Here is a 22,128-nt window from a genome sequence, read left to right on the forward strand (position 1 = left end):
TCAGAAGCTTTTCCCACTTCTGCCCAGGACCAGAAGTTTTGGACTCTGCCACAGCGTGGCACTTTCTCCATGACCCCAGGCTGAGTTGGCAGCTCTCTGGAAAGTGAACACGTCTGCCCAGTGCTGGTGCATGCTCAGGCTTTCAGCAGTTGATGTGTCCAGGAGCTGATCCCTGTGGAATTACCACCAAGCTTGCCCCTGGATAGCATTACCGAAGTGACCCGACACCTGATCACAATCCTTCATCTGTATGTGCATCCTCAAAGCCTGGTTAAGATTAGGACATGACCCAGAACATGTCTGGAGAACAAACTGAGACTTCTGTGTGCTCAAATGAGTATGGCTGAAACATGTCCCTGCTCTTGAAAGGTCTTTCAGGCTCTCTGTGCCAAAACAAAGCAGCAGCAAGAATATGGTGTTAGTTAAAAAAAAAAAAAAAAAAGTGGCCATAGAGCTCAAGAGAAACAGTAATAAATCACAAAGCTCTTCTCTCCCCAAGGTCAGAAATTACCCTACAAACCAGTAGCCATGCAAGGAACAATCCTCTGGAATTTATGTATTTCAAACACACTGGCTTTTTGTAAATGCTGTGTGATCCCAGACACCTAATTTTTCAAAAAAGATGTCAGCTGCAAAGACCCTTGGCAGCCTCACCTACCTGGACAACACAGAGAGCCATGGGAGAAGACAGCTGCAAGAGGATGGGCCTCTGGAAGGCCTTCTGGAGGTGCTTCTCAGTCAGGCTTGGGAAGGGAGGGGATGAGCTCAGAGTACAAGGGGGCTGAGCCAGGAAAACTCAACACCCAACCCCAATGAGCATCTTTCAAGAACACCCCTAGATGCTTAATTCAGGGGGTATCTGAGACATGAATTTTCCCCTATGCAGCCAGACCTGAGTTTAGCACATGTGCAAAAGTCAGGGGTGGTGTGGGATGAGTGCATCCAAAGCAGAGAATCCTTCAGTGGAGGCCTTTGTAGATGTGAACACACCCCTTGTCCCATCCAGAGTAAACACCAAGGTCAAGTGTTTTAACTGGGCTGTCTTAAGTGACACCCTTCATGCCAAAATTCAGGCTTCTATGTCTAAACTGCTCTGTCTTTTATGTAAATTAAGAGGAAAATGCTCTCTATCTAGGGCAAAACCAGATGCCAGCTGAGCAGGTCTCCACCCTAGATGAACCTCTCCTTGTCTTCACAGGCAATGGGCTTCACCGGCTCTTCCAAGGGTACAATGTTTCTCTTCCTAAGGGAACGATGACTGATTCACAGCTCGAAGTGCCCATTTCCTACAGAGGGCTTTTGGTGCTCAGACAGGGACATCTGCAATGTCTGCGTGATGTCAGGGTGATGAAACACTTGTTTGCAAACCTACCATCTTCCCAGATGCTGCTCACAGGGACGTAAAATAAGATATAGGTTGGGTTGTTTGCAGGCCAAGGCCTCTTTTCAAGCTCAGTTGAACTCCTCTTGCTAACATACTTCGTTCTTGTTTCTGCTCAAATTGAATGGCAATAAGTGCCAATAACCTCACACAGAGATTTCATCACCTCTGTGTGAAGTCAGAAGGGCTGGTTGAGAAACTCCCATCTTGTTGACATGCAACAAGTCATCACTGATGGGTACCCACTCACCCATAATGCTGGATTTCTTTGGGGAGCACTTTTTGCCTGGCAGCATAAAAGCTATGAAATCCTTGTGCTGCTTCTCCCTGGGCTCCATCCTGCCTATGCTTGAAGTATGGAGAAATGGGAGGTCTGTTTTTACCAGGTCTGTCCAAAAAGTTCAAATGGAACTTCGGGAAGCACCTCCACACATCCATTATCATTCCTGGTCCTCGGACTGGACTGTTTGGGGCAGGAAGCTTCTAACCCCATGAGGAAGATTCTCCTGCCTGCCTGCAAATGGCAGGACAAGGTGCATTGAGATGTAAAGTGGTCCTAAAAATACCTCCATATACAGAAGCAAAACAAGCCCAACCTGGGGCAGGAACAGTCCCAGATATAACAGACCCAGAAGCAGTCAGGGCAGGGAAAAGGGGCTGGAAAAAGCAAGCAGGATAAAGGGGGAGGAAAGAGTAGGAAAAAGGCAATAAGGAAAGGAGACTAGGGATAAGGATAGGAATAGGGACAGGGTTCCTTGCATCTCTCTCAGAAACTGAGAGTAAAATCCACAAGAGACTCAGATGGGGCAGAGGAGGAAGCAATCACCCAGAAAGGCAGCAGCACACCATCCCACAGCCCTCCTCCCGCTCTCCTTTCCCCCACCCTGCTCCTGGCTGCAGCACAAAGCCCCCACTCTCTCCCTCCCATGCGAGGCCCTGGAGACCCCAGCACCCAGGCATGACCTCTCAATCTCCACCCCTTTGCCATCAATGCCAATCAGGGATGGGTTCCCAGCACCCCTTCCCAGTGCCCTCTTTCCTACCACAGTTTCCCAGACACCCCTTGGCTGATGGCAGCTGTCCCTCCCTCCTTGTGTCGTGCAGAACCCTTCACCAGTTTCCCCTCGCTGCTGCAGTGCTTTACTGTAGGCAAGGGCAGGGGGCTGGGGGCCAGCAGCTGCCCCCTGACTGTACCACTGACTGTGCCAGCTGAGGGGTGCTGGCCTTCCAGCTTGCAAACCTCCCCATCACACATCACCAGCCTCCCACGAAAAACCCCGGGCTCATGGCATGGCCAGTGGCTGCCAGGGCGCCGCTCATTTGCAAGGGCCTCGATTAAAAGCCAGCCACCCTCCCACTTCGCTTCTGGGTATTGAGCTGAGAGGCTTCCTCATGTATTTACACAAGCACACAAACAACCACAAACGTGCTTTAAAAGAAAAAAGCTGCAAACTTGCACAAGACCCCACAAATCCAGGAGCTAGAGCTTTTAAAAAATAAAACCCATGCAGGACAAAGTACCCATTTTGCCCACAAATTGCAAGATATAAAGATGCTGGCTAAGGCATATTTGTAAAACAGGCATGCTTGCTCCTAGTGAGAAGAGCTTAGATACTCTCCAGCTCTCAAAAACTCTAAGACTAGCCAAGAAATCTGCGGCTGGAGGACAGCCAGTCCATACCCAGGCCGAATGATGACAGCCTGTAATCATTTTTATCTCATGGCAGACGACTGGTTGCAAGCACATATGAGGCTCAACCTTCTCCTTGTGCAGCTCTCCCATTTGATTTCTTAAAGTGCAGGGACAAATACCATAAAAATCACTGAATATGAGAATAATTCACTTTGGGAGTGACTTCTGGAGGTCAGAAGTCTTGGATCTAGATGTAAATAATTGAGGTTATGAATCTTAATAGCAAACACCTCAATTTTCAGTACTTCTTGTCTCCTTTAATAGACCTCTGCTTGGCCTGAGCCCTGCTTTTCACCTTGACATCAACCTGCAAAGCTTCTAATTAAGTGCAGAGTGACAAAATCCACACCCACTACCTGGGCACCTTGCACCATGCAGACTGGCTTTGGATACCTGCTTTTGTCCCCCTTAACCCACCAGCAAAACCCTCTTTGCCCTTGAGGTGCAGGATCAGCCAAAGGCTGGCTCCTGCCCCCTGGAAAAAGCCACTCAGACACCCCCAGCTTCCAGCCACCAGTTGGCTACCAGCTGGCTCTATGCCCATGGTTTCTCTCTTGCTTCTTTCTCCCCTTCTTGCAAACACACTCCATCTCCAGGAGAAGAAATCTTGGCTGGTGAGGCTCTAACAGGGGCCACAGACCAGAAGACAGAGCCACGCAGCTTAGAGCATGTACCTGCCCTGCCCCCTAGATGCAGACATGGGAATCCAGCACAGACACAAGCTGAGGAGGGGTTGGTTTCCCCCTCCTTTAACTTTTCTTTCTGTTGCATCTTCCACTCTCCAAGTGCACGAGCAGCATTGGTCAGGTAGAAGATAGTCAGACATCTGGCCTTGGTGAATGAGGGACAACCAGCCTTGCTGAGGCCACAGGGAGGTGAAAAGGAGACGGCTTGCAGACAAGACAGGGCTGTTTGCCTTCCTGTGAACAGGCTCCCAAGCAGGCTGTGTTCATTTCGGGTGAAATTAGCCATGAAATGAAGCCCAGATCCACCAGCCCTGCTTCAAACAGCTGCCAGCAGATACTAAGAGGATCCTGCCAGAGGAGGAGAGTGCTCAAAGCCTTGCTGTAAACGCACAAGGCATATTGAGAAGGAAAAGCGATGACGGAGGGAAAAAGCAGCCTCGGCGGTGCATTAAAAACTGGAGCTAGGAGGAGAACATCCCCACGTGCTCGCCTCTCCCTCCTGAACAAACAACTCAGATTGCTGAGTTTTACTGCACCAAGGCTCACTCCAGGCTGCCCGGAGCCAGTCCAGCTGGGTGCTCGCTTCCGGGTTCCCTGGCCTTCCCCCTAAAAGCACCACGGGCTTGCCTCACCAGCTCTGCTCACTCAGTTCAGGCACTGAGCAGGGCCAAAGCTGGAGAGAGAAGGGGCAGGCACTGGTACAGGGGGTAATGTTTCTCAAGGAGGTGATGTCCCTGTACATTCTTCAACTGCATCTGTTTTGGGAGTAATATGCACATGCTTTTATGCCCAGCCCCATAAATTATGCAGTGAACCCCAAGGCTTTGACTTCAAAATAGGGGAACCAGAAAATAGGCACGCACACACACACATACACACGTGCACACACAAATGCCTGTTCCAAACACCTCCAAAAGCCTTTCTGGGTCCTGCATGGCCCTAAATCATCACATAGCATCACCAAAAACCAGCCTCGCAGTAAATTTTGGACCCCAAACCCAATTCAGAGATGTTCCCTTCTGCACAGCCTGTTCTGGGCTGAGACTGAAGGCTAAGGCTTTAAAACATCCCTTTACAAGTCTTTCTCAGGTGACTGATTTCCTCCTCCATCTCATTAGCGGCTGCCAGCAGATGCTGTTTCCCCAGCAGAAGCCACACTTCACTTGTTAGTCATCTCGAAACCATCCTGTCATTTCTTCCCTCCTCACGGCCACAGTGAAGCCTGGAGAATACTTATCATGGAGCAGACACAGCAGGTTTTTATGGTTAAGATCAGGTCATTAATCTCTATCGAGAGTTTTCATAATCTTCTTCAGCTTCGTGTTTGTTTAACTCTTGGATAGTCGCTCCATGGAGCTCTGGGTAATCGCAGATTAACCGCTCTTTAATATTAATGGCTTTTCATTAATGCACTGGGCTCTCTCCCCTCCACAGTCCATGCAGTAGCTATTAGCACTGTGTCTGCAGCTCCCTGTGGTGAAAAGGACCTTTGTCTTTTGGGCCAAAATTCTGAGATATGAGCCCAGATCTTGTGTGTGCTGTGGCTGCTTTGTAGCAGAAGTATTTTAGAGCAAAAGCAATTCCCTCCTCCTCTAGCCCAATCCAAGGAGCTTCCTCCTGCAGATGGCTCAGAGGAGCTGCTCTTGAGCCACCCCAAACTGTAGTGTAATCAAGGGCATGTAGAGGCACGGCTCTGATGCCCTCATCCTCCTAGGAGTGATCTTCACTTATGTAGCCCCCACCCTGCCCCCACAAAGCAGGGCAGGGCAGGAACATGGCCACAAAAACCTTCCAGATCACACGAAACCTGCCCAGGAGTGACATGAGGGCTGCAACCCAGCCTTATTAGGGTAGTGTGATCACACTATGAAAGCAAGAGCCTCAGCCCCTCCACCCTGGCAGCACCTCCAGGTGCCAGAGGTGCAAACCTTGCTGTGCCACTACTGTAGGACTGTGTGGGGCGAATGGAGCTGACATTGTGCATCCTCATCTGTGTGGTCCATGGGGATGCTCACTGATGAGTCCCATAGCCTGACTGACATCTTAGAGTGCACAAATCATCATGGGCTGGGAATGAGCTGAGTGAAGCCACGTGGACAATCAGTGTGTGATTTTGCTGCCTCATTTAGCCTCTAGCCAGGACACAGAGGACGCTTAAAGCAGAGGCACTAAAGAGCTCTCTGTTGGAGACGTAGTCCTATGTCTCCAACACCTTCCTCACCAACCTCTACTCTTTCTCTCCTCTCAAGCCTCTTAGGTTATTAAAAGCCTTCACAGGACACATAAAGCCTTTCCAAGAACACACCTCTTGTCAAATTATTCACAACCAAAGAAACTTCCCACCCATGCCACCATAAAGTTAATCCTCTGCTTTATAAATATCAATGGACTCAGTGTTTTTGCATGAGCCTGAAGCTCTGTGTATTTTTTGCCCCCGGCCCATGAGCAGTTGAGGTGAGCTGGCTCCTGTGCCCATGCCATCTCCTCTAGCATCCTCTGCTCCATGTCCAGCATTGCCCTGGGATACCAAGCTGCCCCACCCCAGGCATTACACAGGGCATGAACTGCACCAGCAGACAGATCATCTCTTAGCCAAAAGGAGTCCCAGTCCCCTCTTTGCTGACACTGAGCTGGGAGCAAGATGTTGCTGAGCAGAAGCCGCTCTCTCCTCCACAAGCCCACCATCCTGCTCCATGGGTGGAGAAGGAGACCCCCACTATCTGGAGGCCAGGGGCAGCTTGAGGTGAGACTTCAGTCCCAGGGCTTTGTCAACCACATCGGGGGGCTGCAGGATGTGCCACTGGGCGAGAGGCCGGCGTGGGTTGGACAGCATGTCGGACCAGTGCCGCAGCTGGTTGCCTGTGGCTCGACAGCCCAGGAAGAGTTTGCCGATGGGCTCATTCTTGGTCACTTTGTCGTGATCCCAGACGGAGATGACCACATCTACATTCTGGGGGGGACACAAGAAAGAGGGTCAGTGGGAGGGGGCTTGCTGCAGTGGGGACCTGCTCAGCCCTGGGTGCTGCACGGAAACCCACCTGGATCTGATTGAAAGGCACCTCAAAAACAAACACCTCATTGAAGTAAGGGCTTAAGGTGTTTTTCTTCACACTTGTCTTCTTCTTCTTCCATTTCTTCCTGTTCAGGATGAGATGCACCTTGACAAAAGGATCTGAGGAGAGAGAGGACACAGCTGGCACAAGTGACAATTTTTGACTGAGGAGCTCAGCCACGAAACAGGTTCCCTGAGCCATTCCCAAGCAGAGCATGGCATCTACTTGTCACTCCTCATGGTGAGCCAGCCACCCCAGAGCTCACCTCCTCCTGCCACAAGCTTCCCGTACAATCCAGCCATAACATCTCCTCCTGGAAGATATCTCCAGCTCTGCACAAAGCTGGAGTATCTGTGCTGGGAAGGCTGGGAGTCAGCCAAAGTCTGGGTAGGGTGGTGGCAGCAGGAAGCAGGTCTTAACACCAAGAGCTTTCAAGGCTTTGCAGCTCTTGGTACCATCATTGAAGCCTGGGCAGGAGTAGGAAGATCTGAGCACAGCAGCCCCAGCTGACCTGAGAGTCCATGAGAGTCCATTCGCTTCAGCTTCCTGGCTTCCAGGATGAGCACCGTCAGCTTGCCAGTGTTGGGGACATAGCGCAGTGAGAAGCAGATCTCACCCAGCTGCTCTTCCTGATGGAGTGATGCCAGCAATTAGTACCAGGCAGAGGACCCAGCTTGCCTGGGGTTATGACACCAGGCCCCAGGTTTCCCGAGTCTCCCCCACTCTTGTGCTTGCCCCTAAGGGCCTGCTTCTTGGGGTGGTGGCAAGTGAAGCAACAGTGCATCCCTCCTGGCAGAGTTTCCCACCCAACAGGACCGACCTCCACTTTACTGGCCGCCGCCAGTTCACTCCACTGCTCGATAACGTGCTGCAGGTTGACACTGGCCAGGGGCAGCCGGACCTCACCAATGATGTCATGCTTGGCAAAGCGGTTGAAGTCATAAATCTGCATCACCAGTGTGCATTCAGGCACCTCTGCCTGGGGTACCTACAGGGGAGGACCCAAAAGCCAGGATTTACTCCTCAGTGGCAGCCCTTCCCCATGGGATGTGGCAGTAACAATGCAATAACAGATATTTCTCTCTGACACTTCCCCATCCTGCTTGCACAAGCATCTCCCTGCCTGGAGAGGTTTTTGCCCAGGGAGCAGTGCCTATGCAACAACACTCTTGATGGGACCAAAAAGCCATCATTGGCTGTAGTTTTCTACCTGGAAAGTAAAGCTCTCGTTGAAGATGGGGTTCAGGGTCTTGCGGTAAACCTTGGTCTCGTATCTCTTCTTCATATCAGATGTTAGGTAGACGATTACATATGGATCGGATGTGCCTCCACTGTCCATGGCCTTTAGCTCAACTGCCTGCTTCACACCAACTTTCAGCTTGAAAGGAGTGATGCACAAGGTCACCGGGTGGAGGAGGACAGGGTCAGACAATTGAGGGCTCAGTGGGAAGCGAGTGCAACAGTGAGGACGCCTTCACACCATGTGGGCATGAGAGCAGGCAGGCTGCAGCCAGGTGGAAACCTGGGCCCACCTCAGTGGACAGCAAAAAGGGATCATGCAAGAGCAAAGCTGTTTCCCTGCTGTGCCATGGCCATGAACATCCCCACCTCCTGTGTGCGGAAGTTGTACTCCAGGGAGTACTGCAGCTTTCCTCGACGCATCTGCTCCACTCCTTGCTCCAGGTCCTCCATCTCAGGCTGGACCTGTGGCAGAGAGCAACACTACACTCAGGATGTGCTCAGCCATGTCCCCGCCATGCTGTGCTCCCACAATCCCTGGGACTGGGAAGTGCAGCAGCAAACCTCTCAGGGAGAAGGGAGGTGGGACTGAGGGGAAAGCAGGACGCACGAGGCTGGCTGTGGTTGAGTTGCTGACGGGGCACAAGCTGATTCTCTCCTTCTTCTTGGGCTTTTTCTTGCCACAGCAGCACCTGATGATGCAGATAAGGAAGAGGAGGAGGAGAATGGCCCCTGCCACAGCCACGGTGATGAGCGCCCATTTGGGTACTGGTGTGATGTTCGAGGAATGGAATTGGACAGAACAGTTAAAACCAAGCAATACATATGGAGTGCATTTAAACCCCTTCCTGGTGCTTCAGCATTAAGGAGTTGTACTTTCAAAATTGCCCCTATATTCCTGGACAGTCCCCATTCAGGGAGGCTGCAGCTGGAGACCATTCCCCAAATGAGCAGCAAGGATGCCCTGCACTCCTGGAGCAGCATGGTACCACTCTGCAGCATCTCCACCCTGAAGGACCCCACTAGAAAAAGGGATTTGGAGGGAGAGAGCCTCAGAGTCCTCAGAGCCTCATAGCCTCAGAGTCCAGGAGCCCCACCAGATAATGCTGCCTGAGAGTAGGGCAAGAGCTGCTGTACTCACATGGGATCCGGCTAAGCCAGCTGTCCAAGAAGCCTGGCCAAGCCGTGGTGGTGATGCTGGCATGCGGGGAGGTCGTAGTCCTGACTATCCTGGCTGCCACTGCCATGGCTGGCGTGACCTGGGGACACAGGCAAAATTAACAGGGTGGGGATTTCCTTTCCAGTAGCACCTGTGCTGCCCGTGGCCCAGGGCTCTAACGAGAGCAAACACAATTAAAATACAGAGCCCAGGGTAAGCGGTTAGGGCTTGGCCACATTGGCAATGAGCTGTGAAATGGAGCGGGAGGGAGCCGCGGGCAGGGAGGGCTCTGCGCCAGCCAGCCCTTCGAATACAGCCTTCTCGTTCATATCCCTGCAAGTCTGCTTTCTGAAAGGAGAGAGATGAGGGGGATGGATTAGGGAGTTTTCTGATGGTTTTTTGAGGAGTCACCTGTCTGTAGGGGACAAAACCAAGACCTGTTTTGTGCTGGCTCCTCCCTGGCCAGGCAGTATGAGCTGAAGGGTTTGCTCAGCTCCAGGAAAGCCCCATCACTAGCTAACACCTCTTTTTGGCTATTTTCCCCTCTCTCACAGGGTTGAGGGGCGGGATGGTTGGCTTCTGGGCTTGCAGCAGGACTGCTGCCCTCGCTGCTGGTGGCAGTGGCACCCCCATGCTGGGTTCACAGCGGTTTGGAAACTTTCTGTGATCCTGATCTGTGCACATGGCAACGTTGACACAGCTTAAGGAAAGGCTTGAAATTTAAAGCAGGGTGGTTTTACAGCACTGCTCTCCCCATGGCAAAGCTCTTATTCTAGCATTAGTGCTTCCTCATAGCGAAATTCCTTTTGCGTCAGCAGGAGAGATGTGCCAGGAGCCAGGCTGCCTGGTGAGAGCGTCTGCAGCCACCACGGCAAGGGTGGCACCCAGCCTCAGTGCTGTGAGCAAGGCTGGCAGGTATGTGCCTGTTTGCCTTGGCAGCCCCAGCCTCCTGCCCTGCATCCCCGTGGGTCCCTGCTCAAGCAGTCAACACCACCTCACCCTGCCTGCACTCTGCCCACATTCTGCCCATTCCAGGGTGCTCCTTGCATGGGGTTCTCCTGGGGAGAAATCACATCTGCACTTCCCTCTGCTGAGCCTGCAAAGCCAGCAAGAGCCTTTTATTTTTCCAGCAGTGAGCTTTGCTGCATGTGGGCATAGGGCTGGAGAGACATGGGAATTGCTGTCATCCCTGTGGCATCGTTGCTGGGACAATGAGGTGCAGGTTAAGTGACTTGTCCAGTACCACCTGGGACATCTGTGCAATTGGACACCCGAAGCTCTGCTCAGGTATTTAAGAGGTTTCAGCAGTTTCAGGTGCCTGCAGTTGCAGCCGAGCAGGCACCCACCCAGCTCAGAATTAGTTGTCTCAGTACTTCTTGCCTGCCACCAGACCCCCACATTAGTCTAACATTAGCCCTGTTTAAAAAAAACTCATCCCAGCCCTGCAGAATGATCTGAGCCACCATTTTGGGAATGATAGTTACAGCCTTGCTGCAGTCTGGGAGAGGCAGCATAGTTTCAGTGGGCAGTCTGCAGGGACCGTTGAGCATCCATGCTCCTTGAAAAGGGGCTGGGAGAATCCTGATTCTTGCTCCCACCCTGTGCTGACTGAGTTCCCAAATCCAGACTTACCAACAAGTATCTTTCTCAGCTTCAGTCTCCCTTCCCTGCTGTGCAGGATCCAGGTCAAGCCACCATGCGTGGCAGGGACATGCTGTGGGGTGAGATGGGACCCCACTGGGCGTGGAGCCGAGGGTGCAGAAGGGATGGTGACTGCACTGCACAGCCGAAACAGGAAAGTCTGCTTTGCCAGCTCAGGAACCGGGTGGCCTCAGCAGCTCCGTCAGCCCCACCTCACCGCTGACCCAAGCAGTGTTCATGCAGGCGAAAAGCCAGTAGGGAACTCCCTGCTGGACCAGGAAGCAAAACCTGCCCTCCTGCCTGCGAGAAGTTGATGGGCATCCTTGCCCAGCTCTGTGCACTGGGAAATTCACTTCTCCAAGTTATCCCTGCTGGGCTGGACTGTGTGGCTGCAGGCACTTAGCGCAAGAGAATGGACACTTGCAATGGGATGGGTGCAGTACTGTATCCATTCCTGGTGAGCTCTGTACTTGGAGAGCCCAGCTCACTGTCCCACAGGGCATGCACCACGTGAGGGCTTTGAAAATGTATGCAGCAGTGGTGATGAACAGGAATGCTCTGCTCCAACACATCAGGGAGGACAGACAGGGTAAGGGAATACTGCTTGAGTGGCTTCATCCCCCAAGTGCCAAGCACTAGGCACATAGCCAGGAGCAATTTCACGGGCATCCCTGTTGCATTAAATTTATGCTTGTAAAGTTCTTCCCTTGCTGCCAGTTCAGCAAAGTCTGCCCAAAACCTGCCTTATCACCACGTAAATTTGGTGTGGTGTCAGAAGCGGGAAGCAATACTGCCAGTGCCTGATGGCTGACGTAGCCGTGGGAGGAGATGTCCCGGAAACCAGACCTGTCCCAGCTCTGCCCCACAACCCTGGCTCACCGGTCCTGCCAGATTTTCACATGACCACCAAGGCATTGCCATACCAGGTGCCCAGCCATGGGACAGGGGCTGGGGCTGCCCCTCAGTCATCCAAACCACAACCCTACTCACAAGCGCCCTGCACTCCTGCTGCTCAGAGAAGCATCACCTCCAGGAGCAGGAGATGCTGCAGGAATGACACTGCAGCAAACCTCAGGGGGGACTTTTTGCTCTAAACTGGCAGGCCCAGAGGATGCACAGGAGAAATGCATTATGGGGATGGGGGAAAAGGGAATGTGTCCAATAAAATCAGTCAGGGAAAGGGGGTCTGCATAAGCATGCTAAAAGCTGAGTATATCAGCAGTCTTTTCAACAGGCTGTTTGCTAAAGACAATTAAAAGATAAGAGATTTAGACCTTAGGAAGAAATTCTTTACTCAGAGGGTAGTGAGACACTGGAACAGGTTTTCCAGAGACCCATCCCCAGAAGAGTTCAAGGCCAGGTTGAATGAAGCCCTAAGCAACCTGATCTAGTATGTGGCATCAATGCCCATGATGTAGGGGTTGGAACTTTAAGACTCCTTGCAACCCAAACCATTCTCTGGTTCTATGATCTCAGTGAAGCCAAGTGCACAGGACCCCAGAGGCCTCCCACATTTTCAGAGGAGATTTGGTGATACTGGTGATAACCTGGTGCCATATAGGGAGACAGCTGCCTTAGTGCAGGTGGGTTTGGTCTCCTTTGGTAGGAGCCAGGCTGGGCAGGCTGCTGCACTGGGCCTTTTTCCAGCAGTGGGGCAGGGACATGGCCTAGCTGGGCAAGGGAAAAGCTGCAGGATGGCAGCAGGTCATGTCAGCTCCTTTCCCCTTCTCCTTTCCACCCTGTCCCCCTATCTCCTTCTCCCCCCTCCCCATCGCCAATCACACTCTTGCAGAGAAAGGGGGTGTTGAAATAATCCAGCACCATGAGCCTCACAGGGCTGGGTGCCACACAGCTACCCAGAAAAGCAAGATCCTAGCCCAAAAATCACCCCTGCTCAGCACACTGAGAGACAGCTTTCAGAAGAGAAGGGGAAAGGGATCCAAAAACATTACAGGAAAATTGTAAATATGGTAAGCTCCCTCTGCACCCTGCCACACTCTGCACAACCCTCTGCTCCCCGTATCCCTGCAACCGCTGCGAGCCACTCTGGTGCAGGTACCCCTATACTTTTGGTCAAAACTACAACCACCGTGTATTCAGAGACTGGGAAAGGAGAGGTCTAGAGGCATGCTATTAATACTCCGGCTACAGAAATAGATACCGCGGCAGCGCTTGTGGGCAGTGCGCGGCCACTGAGCACAAGCTCCGAGGGAGCTCCAGAAGCTGGAATAGGGCTGAGCCGCCTCCCCGGCTTGGCCGCGGCTGTGTCCGTGACCAGGCCCGGGTGACCACGATCCGCCTGTGCAACGCCAGCTGGGAAATGCAGTCTGGCCCGGGCACGACGCCAACCACCTGGCTGCCTACAAATCCCAGCACGCCGGGAAGCGGAGCTGCACCCCATCCTGGCTCCTGCCTGCTTCCTGCCAGCGCGGGGAGGGGGAAATATAAACAGCGGCGTCTTGGGCAGAGCTGGGATGCTGCCGCTGGACAGGCTGTGCTGCGGAGCAGAGGCAGCGCTCGGGGTGAGTTTGGGCTTTTCTCTCTGACAAAATCCTGTCTGTGTCTAGGGGGGGTAACATCTGCCCCCCGCTACGCAGCTGCGGGGACCAGCAGCACCCGCCTGTGTGCGAACAGCACTTGCGGGCATTAGGGGCAGGGAGGTGGAAAGGAGAAGTCAGGCTTGGTTTGCAGCGCTTGGAAGAACAGACATTAGGAGGTGGGTTCTCCCACCAGGAAGGGCTGCTCAGCTCCTTTGCCTCCTTGCATTAAATTTTGACTTTCAGAAAAGTACTTGGCTGAGATTCTGTCAGAGGAAAGCTTCTCCCTGCTCATCTAGGGTGGTGGTTGCCACCCTCTGCCCTGGTCCCTGGGAAGAGACCCCTTCCCAGCATGGGGTATGGGATGGAGGAAGCAGAGGGATGCTCAATATCTCCTGGCTTTCCACGCACCCCTGGCTGGGGGAGCAGCCCTGCTGCAGGACTCTCCACCCCAGAGGCAGTCAGGGGGTGCACATGCAAGCCCTGAGCTCCCCATGGCAAGGCTCTGGCTCTCAGACAAGTGTATTGCCTACCAGCCCAGGCAACGCTTTGCAGTCCCTGAATAACAAAAATCAATTAAAGGACATTGGAACAAAAGAAAGGTCTCCCTGAAGACCCTGATTTGCCCTTCACACTGCATGCTGGCTTTGGTCTATGCTTGCACAACCTCCAGCCCAGTAAGTAGGTAGGGCATGAACTGATAAATGAAGTTTTAACCCCCTTGCCATTCCCAGCAATCCATGTAGAGCAGTCATTCTTCCTCTGCTCTCCAGAGAAACCCTGCAGTGTTTCCATCCTGGAGCTACTGGATGGAAATAACTCCCATGGGATCCCCCTTGGTGGGAATGGGAACAGCTCCCATCCCACAGGCTGAATCCTAAAGGTCCACTTTTAGCACTGACTAGTGCATAGAAGTGGAGCGTACAGCATGGTGGTTACAGAAACCACAGGACCTGGGTGTACAAAAATAAATGGGATTATGATTCAGTTGCCCTCACAGGCAGACCCATGTACCTCCATGAAGATTTTCATCTGCCAGACCTGGAGTAGCACTGAGACCTTCAGTGTACGGCCTGGCTGGCTCACAGGGCTGTGGAGGGGCAGACCAGCCCCAGTCCCAGCCTGCAGTCAAGCCCTCACCACACATCCCTACTTAGTCTGGCTTTTTACAGCCGCAAATGAGGTTCTCATGCAGTGAACTCATTCATTTGTAGATGCAAATTCACCATTCGTGCAAAAGTAGCAAAAAAGGCAATAAGGATGTGAACTAGAAACCTACCCATAAGATCTGATCTATTTTGTCTTTTAAAGACAGCCTTATTTTGCTGGGAAAATAGCTCCACAACAGCTTTCAGCAGTTCCACACAAAGAAAGTACCCTTTGAGATAAATAAAAATAAAGCAATTATCTGTGTTTGAAAAGCCAATTTTCCATCATATTTAATTGGAACTATTAGAACAGTTTTCCTGGGAGCAGGGCTGCTGCCAGCAGAAGCAAGTTCATTTGGACTGCTCCACTTGATGGGTAGGATGTCCCCTGTCTCCTTTCCACTCTTCCCCTTCTGTAGATTGGCTATATTATAATCTGTCAGTTTCATTTTATATTTTCTCTTAGAAGCTGAAAACTGAAGATGGCAGAGCCTGAAAGCACAGTCATAAACACCAATGTGAATCAGGTAAAAGGTTGTTCATTACAAAACACACATCCGGTATTTCTAAACCGAGTTTTGAAATGCTGCCACAGGAGAGGACACACTGCAACCCAGAGATGTGGTGGCCTCAATTGCAACCCAGAGCTGTTGTGGCCTCAATTGCTTGTGCCTAGGTTTTATCAGAAGTGGCCTGTCTCAGGGCTGCTGAGCATCTGGTCCCAGGGAGGTCCATGTGATTTCCACATGGAAAGAAGTAGCAGGGCTGAACATCCAGTTGCATGGAAAGGGCAGGTACATTTCCTCACACTTAAATTTTGGAGTGGCCAGGGAGAAAGCAGCAGCTTCTGTACGTACACAGAAACTTTATTAGACTGTCCAGAACAGACACAAAGGGTAAAACCACCAGCATGTGCAGAGAAACCCAGCAGTGCCCAGCTGAGCACAAACCATGACTGTACGGTGCCCACAAACTGCAAAATTATGAAGCAATCCCCTCTGTATGAGCTGTCCTTGGAGGATGTGGGACTTACCAGACAGGTTAGGGTTTCACAACTGCCAGCCCCATCCTTGGTGTCCTGAAGATGAAGATTGGGCTTCGTACCTCTGGCATCAGGAACCGTGACACATGAGTGGTACTTCCAACACCCAACCCCACCACTCTGGTCGGTGGAGCCCTGTTCCCCCTGCTCACCCCACCTCCATGAGTTCCTTCTTTGCTGTCCCCTGACTCCTCTTTCCTCCGTGTCCTGCAGAAAGATCCTAGCAAGGCACTGGTCATTGCTGTGACCACCAGAGCCATCTTCAACTTGGAGAAGGAGCACAAACTCTACCTGGAGAAGGGCAAGGAGGAGTACACAAGACACCAGCAGGCCAACCAGGACAAGCCCCTCCCACCAGGCACAGCCTTTGCCTTCATCCAGGTGAGCCCCACACCTGGCTGGTGGCACATGCAGACACTTGCAGGATGGGAAGCTCAGCTTTCTCAGCTGTAAGTGTCAGCTCCCATCATCACAGGGTGCAGGCCCTGGCCTGGCCTCTTGGCCTCATGGCAGGGCATAAAGACCTGTGCTCCTCACCAGTCCATCTCCCTCATGGTGAGATATCCTGCTCCCTGCTTCCCTAACGATGGATTTTGCAGGATGGTTGCTCCGTCTGACTCTCCATAACATGCCAGCTTTGCCATAGCTGACACAGCACAAACCACTAAACTCAACTGCAGAAGAGCCCCTGCAAAGCCACTGCAGTCATGCCTCTCCAAAAGAGTCCCATCTTGTCCTCACAGGCGGTGCAGTATGTGAACAAGAAGATGCTGGAGAGCAACCCAGCAGAGAAGGACCTCTTTGACATCCTGGTGCTCTCCAACAACAGCCCAGAGAGCGGAGCGCGCATCATCAACAGCGCCAAGCACTACGGTAAGAGAGACCCATCCCCGGGGGTACCTGTTTCCCCCGGGCGGCTGTGAAACAGATAAGGCACCACAGTGGATCATCAGTGGCAAATGGAGAGCCAGGGGAATCAAGGGGAAGGGGTTCTCTTGGAAACAAGCTCAATTCCTGCCAGCCCTGTGCCGCTTGCCCAGGGTGCCGGAGCACACCCAGGGCACAGGCTCCTTGGCAGAGCCCAGCTCCCTCCAGCCATATCCTTCGCACCACCAGGAGGTCTGGTAGCATTTTGCACAGCCTGGACATCCTCAGTCAGCTACTGAAAAAAACCAGTTCTTTATGAAAGACCCCTAAATCCCAGAGTACTGTCATGAGGAATGCTCATTTAAGAAGGGATGGAGGGAATATTTAACCACACTCCACAGTTTTGTAGGAGCAATAGAACAAGAAGATGCAGCCAGAACATGGGCAGGTTCCCCATACAGCACTGGGAAATTCATTGCCCTGAGCTCCTGCAGCAAAGCATGCCAAACCCAGGGAGGGACTGGGGGGCTGTGAGGAGGATGTTGCTCCATAACAGACTTTTCTCACATTCCCTGACCTGAAGGCCTGGAGATCTCCAAGTTCTGCTTTGTCAGCGATGAGGACTCCACACAGTACCTGAAGTCCCACGGGGTCAAGCTCTTCCTCTCAGCTGACAGGACAGATGTGTGCAATGCCCTCCAGAGAGGTGCGTCCTCCTCTCCATCCCACGTCCCCAAACACACCACACTTTTCCCAAGTAGCCCAATACCAAGAGCCAGCGCCAGACCCATGGTTTCACGGGGGCAAGGGGTGGATGGCATTGAATATCAGTACAGTCCTGAACAGTTCAATCTCCTCTTCTGTCCTTTTACCAGTAGCCTGCAAACACACCAGGGTTGCTCAGATGCCTTCATAAGTCACTGAGTGCTTGATGCATTGTTCTTGCCATAGCTCTGCCATGGGCTGGTCATACCCTGCCTGACATTTAAGCCTTTTTAACCAGAGATACAATGCCATGGCTGCTCCCTGGATCAATGAGAGTGCATCAGTGATTCCCAGGGCTTTGTGAGGATGCCATAGAAATTTGCTGCCTTGGTACATGCAGAGTTACTGTGTGCTCAGAGATAGATGAAAGCATGTTTGACCTAGATGGGAGGGAGTGCAGTCTCCCCACAGCTCTAATGGGGTTAATTGCCTTCTTATTAATTCACTTGGGTATGAGCACATCAGCTGGCCACGTTCTTCAAGGTCAGGAGCAAGACATCTGCAGCCTGGACTTTCCTTGTCTACAGAGGACATTCCTGGAGCCTCCTTGAGAGCATCATTGCTCTGACAAGTGTCCCCCATCTGGGGACCTGGATCCATGGATGAGGGCGGGCAGGGTGCAGCTTGTAGGAATTAAGCCAAATTAAGCCAATTACCCCAATCAATGGAGATGCCAGTCTGTGTTATTCACAGCACAGAGCTAAATCTGAACATTAAAGCCAGGCTTGGCAGGGTGAGCGAGCACCAGGAGGAGGGCTGCTCATGCCTTGACAACCACACACCATCTCTTAGCAGAGATCCCTTGGTCTCTGATCAGCAGCACTTCCTTATCCATCCCCATGGAGGCATAACACAGCCCTGGAAAGGCTGGGCTGACTCCCACAGAAGGCTCCATGGCTTGGAGATCCTGACATGGTGGTGTGGGATGGGGCTGCAGCAGATGTGTGGGAAAGAGCTTGCCATGCATGAGCTGCCCCCGGGGGGCGTGTCCTTCCTGACCCCCACCTTGCTCTGTCTCACAGGGGTCTCAGCAGCGCTCATTTTCCAGCAAGAGGTGCAGGCCTCCAGCACCCCACTCCGCGTGGTGTTTGACGGGGATGCCGTGCTCTTCTCCGACGAGACAGACCAGATCTTCCAGGAGCACGGGCTGGAGGGGGCAGTGCGGTATGAGCAGGCGATGGAGGCCGTGCCCATGGGAGAGGTGAGCATGCCACCTCCCTTCCTTGGGCACCCACAGGCTCTGCCATCACTGCCACTTGGGCTTTGCCATGAGCAGCCAAAAAAGCGCAAATCCTTACAAATTCCCTAGGCATCCACCATTCAGTCCCTGGTGTGGGCCTGATTTGGAGTCCCCCTGGAAATGGATCTGGTGTGTTTTCTCCTATAAGTGAGCATCAGCTCCCAAATATCCAGGGTTGTGGTTATCCTCAACATCACCTTTTGTAGGATGTGACCACTTGCAGGACTCAGACCCAGAGGCACTGGTCACTGAGATGTACCTTCCTGGTCACTTTGGGATTAGGATGAGCACCACAAGGTTCACCTTCCTCCCAAGCACCCCAGTGCACCGCACTAGTCCCAGACTGCCCAGTTCTGCAGCCCACAGGCATTGCTGTGCTCTGCAGAGCCCTGAGGAACCCTGGAAGAGGAACAAGTAGCTTGTACAGGCAGAGTAGATGTCTCCTTATTTTTCACCCACTCCCAACTGTCTTGCTGTGCTTCCAGGGTCCCCTGAAGACTTTTGCCATGCACCTCGGGAAGATGCGCAGGAAGTTCAGCCAGGAAAAATCCCCCATCCGCACCTACCTGGTGACTGCGCGCAGCGGCCGGGACATGGGCATCCGAGCCATCAAGACACTCCGGGAATGGGGCCTGGCCATCGATGAGGCTTTCTTTATGGATGGGGCTCCCAAGGGCCCCATCCTCGCCCAGATCCAGCCTCACATCTTCTTTGACGATGGGCTTCATAACATCCAAGGGGCTCAAAATGTCGGTGTGCCCTCTGCCTGGGTCCCCTCCTGCTGCTGATGGGCTGCAGGCCAGCAGTCCTCCCCCCCAGCCACACAGGGGACTGGGTCAGTTGGAGGCAAACCTTCTGGTGGAGAAGGAGAGATTTCCTGACGTGCAGCAAGTAAATCTCAGGAAAAGGGGACAAGAGCGTGGACTCCCATGCAAAACTTAATGCTCATTTCTGCTCCTGATATGAGGTCCTTTAGGTCTTAGGATAAAGTGAAAAGATGCAACTGCTCTAGGAGAGAAAGACCTTTGCTGTGACACTGAGGACTACACCTACCTGCCTGGTAGGATCTGGGGACTTTTCTCAAAGAATTAAGTGAAGCTAATGCCACACACATGAGCTAAAGGAAGCATGAACTAAAAATGGTAGCTTTGGCTGTTCTCAGACAGTCTCTAAGATGGAGCAGCACAGAAAGGACATCAGCCTGTTGAGACAAGTCCAGAGAAGGGCCATCAAGATGAGTAGAGGGATGAAACAGCTCTCCTACGAGGAAAGGCTGAGAGAATTGTTCAGCCTGGAGAAGGCTTCAGGGCAACCTAATTGCAGCTTTCTGGTACCTGAAGGGGCCTACAAGGAAGATGGAGAGATTCTGTTTACAAGGGCCTGGAGGGACAGGACAAGGGGTAATGGTTTCAAATTGAGCATAGGTTTAGATTAGATATTAGGAAAAAATTCTTTTCTATGAGGGCTGTGAGGCACTGGAACAGGTTGCCCAAGGAACGTGTAGATGCCTCATCCCTGACAGTGTTCAAGACCAGGTTGGGTGGAGCTCTGGGTCTGATCTAGTGAAAGGCGTCCCTCCCTACCATCACAAGGGGATTTGGAACTGGATGATAAGGTCCCTTCCAACCCAGGCCATTCTATGATTTATTCCCAGGTTCTCTGCCTAAAGGGAGCCCTCAAGACCCTGCCTCACCAGACACACTCAGCTTGGTTTCCTGAGGACACTGATGTGCTAGCAAGTCCTTCAGGCAGCTCCAGCCAAACTTAGAGGAGAACGATTTCAAAACTGTAAAGGACCTACAAACATTTTAGAAATGGGTGAACAGGTTGAAGAAAGAAAGCCCTTATTAAGTTATTCCCCCTTATAAAAGAGATTATAGCACAAGTCAGTTTTCCTTAGGCATGCAGGCTGCTCACAGAGTGCTCTTAGGAGACACAGACCTGTAGGACACTCAGCTCCAGGAGCTACAGGACAGGGACAAGCTGCAACCCAGCACTGAGGTCCATCCAAGAGACAGAGCTGCCACATAGCTCCGATGTCCCACCAGGAGAGGGCAGTGGAGATGGGCTGCCTGCAGCACAAGCCATGCAGGAGCCAGGGCTGCCAGGGCTGCAGACCAGCCACCGAAGGGGCCAGGGCAAGCTTAAGTGGGTCTCCAGAGCTGTGTGTGGAGGGCGTGGGTGGAGGTCTCGGGAGCAACTGCTCCCTGCTGATGGGGTTCGTGGGTGTGCTCAGTTCTCTCTCTGGCATCATGGCACACCCCATGCAGTGGAGCCTCTCCTCTGGCAATTTGGACTCTGCTCCTAATTTTCCTTGGCAACAAGTAGCCCCCCCAAGTTTCCGTTGCAGGTTTCTTTCCCCAGGGCTGTATGTGAGTCGCCACTAGGGGCCACTGTGCTGCCTGGGGACATGGCACCTCAAATCCCTGTCAGCTCTCCAGAACTGCCTCGTAAAAAAAACACCAAACTGGCTGCTCAGGTGGCAGTGGGATTATGGACTGAGGAGATAAAGACAATACTGGCTTCGTTTTTTTAATCTCAGCATAATCAGTAATTTTTTTAAAGGCTTCAGAAGTGTTGCTCTCTTTTCAATGCTTTTCCCGCCCAATAAATAAATAAACAAGCATCCCATTGTGAGTGCTTGTTCCTCGTGCCTGTGTTCAGCAGTGTGGGAGGAGGGGTGGGATAACTCGGTGCTCCTTAACAGACATTCAGTTATTTATTAGGTGTTACACACGTTCATCAAGATGGGTTAAATACAAAATAAACTTTCAATGGGCTTTGGATTAAGCTTCTGAATGTCGTCTTGTGTCTGTGTCCCCAAGCTCACTCCTGCTACCTTAGGCTTGGGGACTCTGCACACCTTGGCCCAGCAAAGGGTGCTGCTGGCCCCATCATGCTGCCAGCACAGGTCCTGTCCCACAGGTCCTGTCCCCCTTAGTTGTGGCTAAGGGAGGGCAGGGATGCCTGTGTGCAGGGTTTTAATAGGAAGCCACCTCCAAAGCAGCAAAGCCTGGCAGAGTCTTGGCACCAGGAGTCTGGCCCCCTGCCCTTTTGCTCAGTCTAGATGCTGAAATTAGATGTTTCAAGGCAGCAACATCAACAACATCAGCTACTCATCATCTGCTAATAATGCTAAGCAGCCGTCAGCTGAGCAAACATTAATTACAGGATGCTCAAAACACGACCGGTAAGCAGGTACAGATGTTCGTCCCACTTTCATGCAGGTCAGACACCACCAGGCTCCGTGCGGTGATCCAAGCGCCCACCTCCAGCCCTGCTCACCGTGCACAGCCGGCTGCTTCGGTGGCAACTGGTGGTGGGGGCACGGAGCCAGTGGTGGGGGTGACAGTGGTCCTCGGCATCCTCCCTCACTTCAATCCATCACATTTGCCGATGCCTGGACAGGGCCAGCAGGAGCTTGGTCAATGCCTTGGGCAAGAGGAAATCAGCTGAGTCAAGAGTGGTGGGAACAGGCCCACGTGAGCCATCGCAGTGCGTGGGATGCTGAGGCAGGGGGAAAGTGCCACATGCCTCCCTCCAGCACTGTCAGCACAGTGGGGGATGACAGGGCAAAACGTGCCCAAAATAGGAAGAAAAGGAAGGAAACTCAAGGCTTGTAGGGTTGCATCATATAGGGCCAAGTGCAGCTGCTTCAGGCCTTGGCTCAAATGTGT

At 52.4% G+C, this 22,128-nt stretch overlaps 2 protein-coding genes and 1 long non-coding RNA gene across 7 annotated transcripts in view; 2 read left to right on the forward strand and 1 right to left on the reverse strand.

The window, feature by feature from the left end:
• The window catches only part of LOC135415624 (uncharacterized), a 347,770-nt gene extending 326,682 nt beyond the window's left edge, over positions 1–21,088 (forward strand). Inside the window, exon 2 of the long non-coding RNA XR_010431209.1 lies at positions 20,083–21,088. This is a non-coding gene — a long non-coding RNA (uncharacterized LOC135415624). The remainder of the gene's footprint in view (positions 1–20,082) is intronic.
• On the reverse strand, positions 6,072–12,276 carry SYT8 (synaptotagmin 8). Of its 2 annotated transcripts, XM_064657564.1 has the most exons (9): positions 10,844–12,276; positions 9,194–9,311; positions 8,663–8,820; positions 8,422–8,517; positions 8,024–8,191; positions 7,634–7,801; positions 7,325–7,442; positions 6,799–6,932; positions 6,093–6,710 (listed from the first exon to the last, which is right to left on the reverse strand). In XM_064657564.1, exons 2-9 carry the CDS (start codon positions 9,297–9,299, stop codon positions 6,477–6,479), a joined length of 1,182 nt encoding a protein of 393 aa, XP_064513634.1. In that variant the 5' UTR covers positions 9,300–9,311; positions 10,844–12,276; the 3' UTR covers positions 6,093–6,476. The 2 variants fall into 2 exon arrangements, with proteins under 2 accessions (XP_064513635.1, XP_064513634.1); XM_064657565.1 differs by lacking the exon at positions 10,844–12,276 and having other exon boundaries at positions 6,072–6,710; positions 9,194–9,624.
• Positions 12,385–21,088, forward strand: LOC135415623 (cytosolic 5'-nucleotidase 1A-like). 4 transcript variants are annotated; one of them, XM_064657567.1, is made up of 7 exons: positions 12,385–12,435; positions 15,004–15,064; positions 15,793–15,960; positions 16,323–16,452; positions 17,030–17,152; positions 18,234–18,412; positions 18,937–21,088. In XM_064657567.1, exons 2-7 carry the CDS (start codon positions 15,020–15,022, stop codon positions 19,237–19,239), a joined length of 948 nt encoding a protein of 315 aa, XP_064513637.1. In that variant the 5' UTR covers positions 12,385–12,435; positions 15,004–15,019; the 3' UTR covers positions 19,240–21,088. The 4 variants fall into 4 exon arrangements, with proteins under 4 accessions (XP_064513637.1, XP_064513639.1, XP_064513636.1 ...); XM_064657566.1 differs by lacking the exon at positions 12,385–12,435 and adding an exon at positions 13,035–13,374; XM_064657568.1 differs by lacking the exon at positions 12,385–12,435 and adding an exon at positions 14,891–14,913.
• Positions 21,089–22,128: the final 1,040 nt, after the last annotated feature.

The sequence above is a fragment of the Pseudopipra pipra genome, chromosome 6, assembly GCF_036250125.1.
Source record: "Pseudopipra pipra isolate bDixPip1 chromosome 6, bDixPip1.hap1, whole genome shotgun sequence".
NCBI classification, from domain to species: domain Eukaryota; kingdom Metazoa; phylum Chordata; class Aves; order Passeriformes; family Pipridae; genus Pseudopipra; species Pseudopipra pipra.

Excerpts from the sequence above, each read along its gene's own strand:
- SYT8 (XM_064657565.1), bottom strand. The coding sequence starts at position 9,299 with ATGGCAGTGGCAGCCAGGATAGTCAGGACTACGACCTCCCCGCATGCC. Across the intron at positions 8,192-8,421 it reads ACAACTTCCGCACACAGGAG|CTGAAAGTTGGTGTGAAGCA; the intron begins GTGGGGATGTTC and ends ACTCCTTTCAAG. Across the intron at positions 7,443-7,633 it reads CGGCGGCCAGTAAAGTGGAG|GAAGAGCAGCTGGGTGAGAT; the intron begins GTCGGTCCTGTT and ends TCACTCCATCAG.
- LOC135415623 (XM_064657567.1), top strand. The coding sequence starts at position 15,020 with ATGGCAGAGCCTGAAAGCACAGTCATAAACACCAATGTGAATCAG. Across the intron at positions 15,961-16,322 it reads CAGCCTTTGCCTTCATCCAG|GCGGTGCAGTATGTGAACAA; the intron begins GTGAGCCCCACA and ends TTGTCCTCACAG. Across the intron at positions 18,413-18,936 it reads AGGCCGTGCCCATGGGAGAG|GGTCCCCTGAAGACTTTTGC; the intron begins GTGAGCATGCCA and ends CTGTGCTTCCAG.